An 11861-nucleotide genomic window follows, 5' to 3' on the forward strand; every position below is an offset into this window, starting at 1 on the left:
TATAAAATTATTACAATATATAGTTGACTGTAAAAATTTATACATATGTCGGACATTAAAATAGTTATAAACTATTTGTTCTTTTTTTGACCGCAACCCTGACCATCTTCTTATATATAAATCCATATAATAAATCATTCTCTTTTAATTATAAAAATCAGCCATCCTCCAGAGTTAATTAAAATTGAAGAAAGATATTAAAGTGTGGAAGAAATGATTTAGGAACAACACCTTAAGTCACAAATTATTTTTAGTATCTCATGCTATTTCAGACAACAAAATAAATAATTGCATTACGAACAAACATATAAAATTATTATTAATTATTTGAAGTTGAATTTTTAACTGCTAAACTAACAAATGCTAATTTTTTGTTTTTTTTAAATACACCAAAGAATCAGTTTTAGAATTTTCTAAAATACAAAAACATAATAAACATCAACAAAGAAAGAGAATTTAAAAGGTACAAACTTACTGTGGAAAGGTCAGAAACAGTTACAACAGTAGAAAAAAAAGATTTCCCTTTTTTTGAAAATAGTTTTGGATTTATATTATCTAAACTTTTCACAGCCCCGACAACTGAGAAAAAATGTTTAGCCTGGTAGGACTGGATCATTTCAACCAATTTATTGGTTATTCTGAAAAAGAATAAGAAGAAAATTTAAATGAAAACGTTAATCCAAGAAAAAACAAATGTTATATATTTCTTCTTAGCAAAAATTTAGGAGGCTGAATGCCCACTTGAAACAGGGAATCATTCTTTGTTAGCCTTATGAAATAATACTACTGATGGTAAAAATATAACTGTAATGATAAAAGAAATTTATTTCAAACTAAGAAATGAAAAAAAAAAATTACCGAATCAAATGGAAGGCCTGTTCAGAAGCATCTTCTAATGAAACAGATAATATATCTAAATCATCAAGGAATAAAACTGAAGGCTCATGCATGGCACAGCTTGATAAGACATCTGTAAGATATTTACTTAAGGTCTCAACCCTCTTACCTGAAAATTTAAATTTAAACAAAATTATTTCAGTTGTAGAAACTAAATCACTCGAGCCATAGTAGCCATAATGCTTCACCATTATCACATATTTCTGGCAAATGTAGTTTCAAGTAGTTATTTCAATGAGAGAAGAAAAAGAAACTTATCTAGGGCAAATAGATTTAAAATTTAATGCTTTAGTTGTATTTTCAAGTACCCAATAAAACCTTTTTCAAAAACAAAATGAACAAAGTCTTTATAAAAAAAATATATACATTGTGCATATAATATAGTCCCTGAAGGACGTGAAAAATCATACAACAGAACAAAATGGAGAATATTGCTAACTGAGGCATGGGCCATATCATAAACCAATTGATAATTCCAAAGTACAATCAACATTAAAAATTAGAATGAACTTCCCAATTATAAATAATTTCACTATTTTTGAAATCGTGAAGTCAATAAACTTTGAAACATTAATTATTTTAGAGTAAATAAGAGAATATTCTTTGTAAGTAGCCTTGCATACCTTTAAGTAAACAGCAATTTATAGTTTTTGTATAGATGTAAAATGGTGGCCCATTCAATTTATGCAAAAGATAATTAACCAATGATGTTTTGCCAGAGCCAGCTTTTCCTAAAAGTTAAATGAAGCCCTACTTTAAAATTTTTACATACAAAAATAAACTTATAGCAAAAAATAAAAAAATGTCTTACCAACATAAATAATGTTATCATAAAACCTATAACTTTTTATTTCCTGCAGTGCCAACGAAATTTCTATGGCCAGTTTTCCCTTTTCAAATAATTCTTCAAAAACTCTATAAATCAAAATTTAATTAATGAAATGAATACTGAAACGAGGAGTAAGAAACATTTTTAAAAATTCGTACAAACCAAAAGTTTCATTTTATTTTTATTCCTTGTTTTTTTTTTTTTTTTTTATCTGATAAAAGTAAAAATAAGAACAGAGTATTTAAAATTTAGAAATGTAGCAATCGGATTCTGTTAGTTGTCTCAAATGGTGGGTCTTAAAATGACTTCATGATGTTATCGAGAGAAATAACAAAATATTAGGCTAATATGGGAATAAACATTTTATTATTGATGCAATCTTGCAGTGGACTCCATAAATCTAAATATCATGAAATAATCTCAAAATTGATTAAGAATACTGTAACTATCAACAATGTCTAAAGTATGAAAATAACTGAATTTATAATGGTATTGGTTTCAGGGACTTATTTCCAATGAAAATAGAAATCCAAGTCTCACAAAATGGCCTGTGTGTCATGTCTTAATAGCCTAGCTCAAAAGGGAAAGTCTTATGAAACTGAATTATATATTTAAGGCGGAGTATTAGCCTACGATGTGACAGCAATTTTTTTCCTCGTTGCTGTTAAGTATCTTAAACAAAATAAATAATAAAACTTTCTTTTATAAAATACAGCAAAAAATAGAATTGATTTCTACTTTGAAAAGAATAAAGAAAGAAACAAAAAAGTCTGTTATACAAAGGAAAAAAAAATTATATAAACAAAAAAATAATAAAACCTATAGAATTAACTCATCACACTTATATACCATAGTATAATTTAAACAAGAAAAAAAATAAAAATTCATTTCAGACCCCACTGGAGTCTTCATAAGTAATTTTTATTGCAAAAGCAATAAAAAATTTGGCACTTGCCATGGAACCCAAGATCATCCAGTATCTCCTCTCTGCCACAGCCTTGAACCCTCCTAGAAGTAGGGAGATGACACCCGACAAACCCTTTCAACTTAGGACAAGCTAATATTGTCCTTCCACACTCGCGTGGTTACTGCACTCTCCACTACTCTCTCCCTTCCACTGCCCTTATCTACATAGGTAGATACATATATGAATACAGTTTTATCTAGATAGGTATTAGCCAGTATTTATAACTCTATGTCACACCCATAACAACAAATTAAACAGCTTATTACTGAGTTTGGGTTACTGATGAGTCATGAGGATCTGATCTTGATCATACCTTTTGTACATAAAGCTGTTTAAAATAGCAACTTACTGAAGTATATGAAACGTCTGGAAAATAATTCTTAACGGGTTGCAAATGGATCCTGCCTAACAGACCAAGCGATTCAGTACCATAAACCTCTAAAGAGCAACTTTATCAAGGCTCATTTTGAAGGCTGTTATTCCCAGAATTGAACTGCCTGAACCAAATACTGCTGCATTACGATACACCTTCCACTGTACAAAATTCTTCAGCGAATTCACCTTTCTCCTGGGTAAATACTGTACTTTCAAAGAACTTGTGTATTGTTCTTCCTCTAACATAGGAAGCCACATAATAAAGAACAGGATGAAGGATAACAGTTTAATAAATTTTAACTTAAGTTACTACATAGAAGGTGTCAACTAAGTAAGGTTCAAATTTTTAAAAAATTACTTAATAATCTACCATTATTTCCTGGTTGATTTTTTTTTTTTTTTTTTATAATAGACCTCAAATACTGAATTGTTTATGTGTGTTAAACTATTGATGTGTATACTTTCACAAGTTGTACAAGAAAAGGTAATTATTTATTTATAGAAAATATTACAATCTGCAACAACCTTGGACAATGAGTAATAGTGATAAATGAACGCATTCATACCAAAATTTAAAAAAATAAAATAAAATATCTATATGTATATAAACAGAAAAATAAATAAAATGAACATAATCAAACTATGTATATGAAGAAATAATAGATAAAATGAACTTAATCAAATTAGAAAATAGTAAAATTTTGAACTAATATAACAATAAGACTTTTAGGAGTAAAGCTAAAATAATATAAACATCTACAGAGGATATTACAAATAAATCAGTCCCACACAGTCTGTGTCTATGAGGTAAGCACTAATAAAGGTGTTTGGTTCTGACAAAATTATTGAGAGAAAGTGCGGTCAGTATAATAATAAAACGACTTGGCCTCTAATGGTATGGTTGTGTACCAAAAAAGTATTAGTAAAACCATGTTTTTCATCCTGACAAAGCCAACTAATACAATGAATATAAAGAGAAAATTTAATGTTTCAAGCCATAACTTGAAGAGGATTCAATCAGTACAGTAAAACAGACGTCCACTTCTCAAATATTTCGACCAACCAGGTTTATTATTGCAGCTAATTTATCCTAAATTTTAACCAGTTTTGCTTAGCTTAAAAATAAAGGTTGTACATTAGTAATAGTAAACTTACACAATAGAATTTCCTGATTCATGTTGATAAACTAAATTACTACTCTTTGGTATTTGGTCATTACGCTGATTATATTCATTTAAATTAATAGTTAACTCCTTTATTTTATGTGCATTAACAAAAGTCCACTCAATATGTAGAGGTCTTAAAGTAACAACAATACTTCCTTGTTTTAGAGGATAACTAGTTTTAGTATTTAAAAGAAGGTCACCATGCTGGTTAACAGCTCGAGTGAAAGTTTCACAAACATGAGTAATTAATTTCTCTTTATCCTGCTGAAAAAAAAATAGTTATTTTTATAAATAATATAATAATAATAATAAGAAAAAATTATTTTTAAAGATAAATAAGAGAATAAAAGAACACTTCTACAAAGGAAGTGTAGGAAATTCTGTTCTAGATACAAGGACTATGTTAACTTCATGACTAAAGTTTTGAAGAAAATAATAATTGAACAGCATAAACATAAAACTGACTGTGCAATTAATAATATCAGCAATACAATTAAAACAGGTAATAGAGTAAAACAAAACAAAGAAATTAAGTTTTTAATAAGTGAAGTGACATTCTTATTTTAAGGTAGAAAAGTTAATGTTGCAAAAAAGATTATTAATATAATTTTGAAAAAAAAAATCGAGGAAGTATCATTTCGACATTGATAATTTGTCACAGTTGTCCTCTGCAATAACTAAATTAAGAGTTGGATGATTTAACATATCATAACATAAGCTATACACACACTTATTTGGTAATCAGAAAAAAAAATCCAAAACTCAAATTTGTTAGGACATCAGTTTTAACTTAGAAAATATTAATTATTACTAGTATTTTTATTTTTCTTAAATTAAATTTAATTTCTTCAATGCTATACTAGATTACAACCATTTCCTTAAATTAATATGAACTAAGATTAGGTTCAGAAAAATTAAATTAATCTAAAAAGTTTTATACATAAATCTTATAAATAAGACTACAATTGTTATATGGCTGGTTGAAACTTATATGTCTCAACAAGTCATATATTAATCACATTATGTGGGTTATAATGTGTATACAACATAACCTACACAAATAAACACTCACTTCACTACAAATAATATAAGAGCTTTGATTGCAAATATGACTAACTACTTAGCCACCCATAATACAGCAGTTAATTAATGAAAATCATTCTCCTCATGGCCTCAAAATTTAAAATTGTACCAATTAATCAACTTGTTTCAGGAACTTACATTATGAAACTATCAGCAAATGTTTTTAGTGTCATTAACATCAATCATACTCCATATGCTGTGCAGGAAGGAATAAGCTAACAACAAAGCAATATTTGCTCTGTTCCACAGCTATATCTGCAGGAACAGGAAATATTTAACAAGAAAACATAAGAACTCTTGTCTCTCGTTTTATTCTCTGAGGCAAATTCTTTGATTCTTTAGATTATGAAAAAAATTAAAATAAACTTGAAGATAAACACTAAAATTACAAAAATTAAAACAAAAAGTCTTTTGAAATCAGCTTCCTTATTGTTACAAGGATTTGAAAGTCTGATAGAGTACTGCTTAAAAAACAAGTTACTACATTCAATTATGGAAGGGAGATTCTCCCAATAATATTGTAGAATTAGTTTTATTTACATAACACTACACTTACCTTATGTCCAAAATACTTTCCATTTAATTCAATCAATCATATTTGAGTACGGCAATGTATACATACATATGTTATTAATTTAATTGTTAATCAATGATAACTATTACTTACCATATCAAAATTAGGAGATATTAAAATTCCTGTAATTTCAGCCACTTCACTGTAATCAACCAAGTCTAAAGAAACCTTCAAACCAAGCTCCAAACCTAATTGATTTCTTAAAACATTTGAAATATAAAGGTGTTTAAAATTATGGTCACTGCTCTTTTTGCATTCATTCAGTTCTATAATTAATAAGCTAACAACACAGCTCATAGCATCCTCATCACTTTTTCTCAATCTCCAGACAGTTTTTCTATTAGATGTAATAGTAGTAAGAGCCCATTCAGGAATTGATTCTTCAGAGGCAAAAACAACGTATGGATGAGTACTGAATATGTTGTCTTGTTTGGGCGCCTTATCTAAGGGAACACAGCGAAACTTCAGTGTTTTAGATTCCATCAGTTTTTCTTTTAGATTTTTTATTGAAGTAGTCATATGCTCTATAGATGTAGAAGGTTTAATCTTTTCCTTGTCATTTTTTGTTACTACATCGCAAACCACAACTTCTGTATATTCTTCTAATCGACCATAATTCAAACTGGGAGAAAAAGAATCTGTAAGAAAAATAATACATTTAAAATTAAAAACTAAAAACAATCAATGTTGTTACTAAATTGTTTTTAGGGTTGCTAAACTAGTATTTAGTAACCCTAAAAAATAGGAAACCCTACTTAATGAATTCTATTTTAGTATCCTATTTAATTATAAAACAACATGGAGATTTTATTAATTTAGGTCATTACTTTTTATTTTAGGTACTATTACTGAAAAATAATAAAATTTATAAAAGTGCAGTTCTGTTAATTCTCAATTCATTCCAATCAGATCTCAGAGAAAATAATGGTATAACCAGTCAGAGAGAACATTGCATAATTCTATCATCTATTAAGAAAACAAACTCAGATTCTAAAATTTAATTTATTCATAAGAAATTTAGAATAAAATTATTGATGCAGATCATGATAAAAAATGCAAAAAAAAAATTTATTGCTGAATCAAAAAGGAACTAAAGTAATAAACAATCAGTGCAATGCCTAGTTCCAACTATAATTTTGGGGTAAAATTTTAGGATTTTATTTTTGTCAATAATATTAATAAATGGATTAAAGTTTATTGTGAAAACATCATATTTCTACAAATAAGCAATATAAATATTTATAATTCAGAATAAGATAAAAGTATGTGATATTATTTATTATAGATTTCTTATTAAACTTCCAGGGATTTTGCCCCTTTCCACTTAATCATGCAAAAAAATCCATTCTGGATACACCTATGATTGAACAACTGCTAGTACCGTACATTTTATTCTCAAACGACAAATCATTAATCTTGAAATATAGGCTTATTACCAATCCAAAAAATTCCTAAGAGATAAAAATAGTAAGAAAGCTATACTGACCAATGTACTTGACCGACATTTTGTAATTTATTTATTCTCTATATTATTTTCACATAACCAAAACATATACCAATAATTTATGAAATTGTAAAATGATTTCACAGAAATACATAGCAGTAACAGAATTTTTCAAAATATAACTTTATGAGTTAACATTTTTGCAACTCTTTGAGAAGAGAAAAGCATTACTATACATTTTTTTATCAAAGTTAAATTTTAAAACTTTTAAAAATCAAGATATTATAGTCCAGAAGAATTATAACAAAATAGTCACGATTCTACAAGACACCAAATAGGATAAAAGAAAATATAAATAGTTTATAATAAACAGTGAAAAGATTTGTAAAATTTAAAGATTTTACCAACAACTAAATTTACAGAAACATTTCTTGAAACCCAAACTGGAAATATTTGTTTAGGCCAGATAATTCTCAACTGATTCAAGAGAGATCCTTCAACTTCCAAAGATGAAGATCGCTGAAACAATATTTATATTATTTTACTTTTCCATTCAAAATAAAAATAAAAAATCTTTACAAATAAATATATTGATTTATAAATAAAGAGGACCATTAAGATTGTGATCATTTGAACAATTATAAGGTTACATAATATATTGGTCAAAAACAATGTGAGCGTACTTATATTATAATCTCATATCAATACTTTTTGGTACAGCAGAAAAATAAATAACTATATACATAAAAAAGAAAACAAAAAGGTGGTTACAAATTACAATTAATAAATGCTAATGTTCAATATTTATATTATCTATACCACTACAATATTAGTTCAGTTTGGAGAATGAAAAGTTGGTTAAATAGTAGGATTTTTAATGAGGGAAGGGTATACATAACATATGGTAAAGAGAATGGAGTTCTAGGGAAAGGCAGCTCGGGTAAAAAAGGATTTGTTAAATGCATCAGTAAGATGAAGTGGTGGGTAGACATGAGATGAACCTGAACTGATAGTATGGGACTGAGAATTTGAAATGCAAGTTTTGTAGGATATACAGACACTGATAAAAGTACTTGGAATATAAAGGAAGCCAGGAAATACTGACATTAAAAGGACAGACAGAGCCACTTCAACTCAGAATAAAACTGGGTTTTATGTGTATCTCTGGTGATCCCAAAAACAAGTTGTATTGAACATGTGGAATGAGATAGGAGTATTGTTTAGAATAAGCTTGGGAGGTCCTGGAATTGATTTAAGGAAAGAAGGAGATCTGATTATTTTGGCTTTAGTCTTTTCAGCATTTAATGTAAGTTCATTGAATGTCTTATGAAATGCCATTAATGTCTTCTTGTAGTCTAAGAATAGCATCAGAGATGCCATGAGGATTGAAGGAAAGATAAATTTGTGTCGTCTGCATATAGATGATAATGGGAATACTGAATGGAGAACAGGTCATTGACAAAAATGGAAAGAACAGTAGGGGATAGAGAGGGATCTTGAGGCATGCCCATAGAAAGAGGTAGGGAATAACAACATACTGAAAATGGCCAGTATGAAAGGATTGGAACCATTGAAAAGCACTAAATCCCATACCAACGATCATGGATAGGACAACATTCCTGTTCCTGTTGTATGATTCATCTTTGGGGTCTCCAGGGTCCTCCTTCCGTCGTAATTATTTTCTTGCTTCCTTTCTCTACCAAGTTATCCAATCCCGCCGTCCATCATACATCTCTGATATCCTTCAATTTAAATCCTCAGTGCATTCCCACAATACACGCTCACGGCCTTCAGACTTATATGTAACCGCCCAATTACCGCATTCTTTGGTAGATATTTCCTCATCCGTTTCTCTTCCCTATGGGATTCTATTCCCTCCTTCATTGATATTTCTAATATCCTTCCAATCTTCAAATCTTGTATCTTCAACCACCTAATTCCGGAAGATTAACAATTAAAAGTTTCAAATAAGGTTTATATATTTTCTTTATTTAATGTTTCAGATTTTCGTTTATAATACTTATAAATATGTATATTATGTGGTTTGCTAATTATTGTTGTTTTTTTATTTTTTCAAATTCATCATATTTTATGACATTTTGCAATGTCATTTTTATTTTGTATTTTACTCCAAGGCTCTAAAGCCTAATTTCGACATCTGTAATATTATTATAAAGGGATCAATCCCAGAAACAATAAAGAATATTATTATTATTGAATGAAAAAGAGACTCTGTTTAAAAAGGAGGATAATACGGCGGGCAGAATCAAAGATTTTGGAAAAATTGAGAATGAGAATAGTGAGTTTCTGCTAGTCTATGGCTGTATTTTTACACAGAACTTTGTTTTAAGAGGTTTTAGTGGACTGAGTGGAGTAGCTTGGCCGGAATCCAGACTGAAAGTGGTTCAAAAGGCTACTTTGCTCGAGAAACTGGAATATTCGCGATTGAACAACACATTCTAAAGGCTTGGATAGGTTTGATAATAGGTAAATAGGGCATTTACAGATTTAGAAATGCTGGACAGAGTTTGATGGAAATGAAGAGATTTGGCAAGCCATATTATGGCTTGGGTGCAGTTTCGTAGTTGTTTAAAGATGATGTAATCTTCTGCGAGTTGAGTGCTTATAAACCTTTGCCTTGCTGCATCCCTGTTTCATATGCTCCTTCAGTGTGGCATTTAATCAGGGGACCAGGAAATTTTGGATTGTCTTTGTTAGCAGAGGAGCATGATGGTCAAGAATAGTGTGAAGGGAAGTAGTTAAGATTTCAGCCATTGAATTGACGGAATTTGAGGAGTAAATGGGGACCAACTGGATAGCATCTAGATCAGGCTTTAGGGTTTCGGAAGAGAGGAATTTTAGGTTAGGAAGGAAATAGTTCGGAGGAAGGGGGGAGGGGACAACAGAGTAGGAAGGGTGTAAGATACCTGAATAAGCCCATGGTCAGATAGAAAAGGTAAATGAAAATAATACTGTGGAAATATAAACCATTAAATGAAAAAATTATTTAAATTACATCAACAAAAATAAAAAATTTTTAAGTTGCTTAGTACAAATATTTTAATACAAAAAGACTCAAAATTAATGAAGTAATATATAAATAGAAAGAGGTGATACACAGAGATATAATAACATATTTTGGGAGTGTTAATTTTATCTTTGATAGTACAAAAAATAATCCTCAGGGTCCCAAACTAAGTATATAATTAATGATTTCAAAAGTAATTTTAAAATGAACACTAATCATTTGATCAATGTTTTAAGTAACTGTCCAATGCATTTAGTTATAGAAATTAAATAACAAAAAACAGAATCAAATAAGATTATTCTGTGCCTATTATTTTGTTATTCATTCCATTTTTAATGAGGCCATGATTATAAGAATTTAATTTTAATATCAAACTCAATAAAAGGTATGAAAGGTTTGTACCTTCTTCAAATAATAATCTCTTATATATGCCAACAAATCAGATATCAAATAATAGTACAAAAGTAATAGATGTAATTAAAATAAATCAGCATAGTTTTAATTAGGAAAACATTGTTTGGGGCCCAAGACCAAAGAAACCATTAATAGTTAAATGTATTGCATCGCAAAATTTTTCAATCCAAGTATAAATTGGTAAGTAATACAGATAAATATTTTTTAAAATCAAATATATTATAAACTAGTACCAGAATCTCAAAGTCATCCTCAGAAACCGGGGTCACATTAACTGACTGGATAGAGCCAATATTATAAACAGGTTTAACAATAATTTCTTCATTTTCTTTAAGTTGTAAGGCTTTTGCATATTTATTGCTAATGCCTATACATTCACTAGTTAAACCTGCATAAGGTACAGGATAAGAGGAAAAATAAAGTTCCCTTCCATCAGAGGTGACTAATTTAAGGCCTCTAACCTACAAAACATATTATTATCAATTAATAAAGATACTGAAAAAAGTTAAAATTAGTTAATAGTGAAAATTTAAGGAAATGAAATGGTTAAATAAAACAACAATGCATTATATATTTTATTACCGACGGTCCTATAAGCTTGTCATAATTATCCTTTGATAAATGTATAAAACAATTAGGGACGTTAATAAATCGAACAAATACAATTTCACTGCTCATTTTAAGAAATCTTTTAAGTCATCCCTCTTCCAAAACATAACCTTCTTAGCTTCAGTGCTTAACCTAAACTTGATAGTTGCCTTCTCTTAATTATTTATTACACATTGATGGCAATGTAATTTAATACTAAAATTTTTAAGAATTTAAATAAATTAAAAATTTATAATGTAAACTTCATTATTTTAAATAAATTTCAGGCATAAATAAATTTTATACAAGCATCCTCAATTGTGATATTGGTGAAGAAAAAACTTCAAACATTTTATATCATTATATGCATTATAAAATTTTTTTTTAATTATGAAAAACATTATTTTCTAATAATCTTTTCAGTAGAAGTTTATTTTCTTTCAAATAGCTTGATATTCAAGGAGCAGAGATCCTCTCTTTATTGGTCTAACCCTGA

At 28.6% G+C, this 11861-nt stretch overlaps 1 protein-coding gene across 2 annotated transcripts in view; it reads right to left on the minus strand.

Annotated features, from left to right (window-relative positions):
- The window catches only part of Pex1 (peroxin 1), a 24280-nt gene extending 12755 nt beyond the window's left edge, over nucleotides 1-11525 (minus strand). The window contains exons 1-9 of one of the 2 annotated variants that reach the window (XM_014436895.2): nucleotides 11360-11525; nucleotides 11011-11238; nucleotides 7740-7854; nucleotides 5985-6529; nucleotides 4224-4495; nucleotides 1709-1812; nucleotides 1521-1628; nucleotides 859-1006; nucleotides 476-638 (exon numbers count right to left, since the gene is read on the minus strand). In XM_014436895.2, coding sequence (XP_014292381.1) covers nucleotides 476-638; nucleotides 859-1006; nucleotides 1521-1628; nucleotides 1709-1812; nucleotides 4224-4495; nucleotides 5985-6529; nucleotides 7740-7854; nucleotides 11011-11238; nucleotides 11360-11455 — 1779 coding nt within the window. In that variant the 5' untranslated portion in view covers nucleotides 11456-11525. Of the gene's footprint in view, nucleotides 1-475; nucleotides 639-858; nucleotides 1007-1520; nucleotides 1629-1708; nucleotides 1813-4223; nucleotides 4499-5984; nucleotides 6530-7739; nucleotides 7855-11010; nucleotides 11239-11359 lie in introns of both variants that reach the window. The other variant, XM_014436894.2, reaches the window with a different exon arrangement.
- Between the last annotated feature and the right edge of the window lie 336 nt (nucleotides 11526-11861).

This window comes from Halyomorpha halys, unplaced genomic scaffold, assembly GCF_000696795.3.
Source record: "Halyomorpha halys isolate HHAL.00 unplaced genomic scaffold, Hhal_1.1 Scaffold2145.1, whole genome shotgun sequence".
Lineage (NCBI taxonomy): Eukaryota > Metazoa > Arthropoda > Insecta > Hemiptera > Pentatomidae > Halyomorpha > Halyomorpha halys.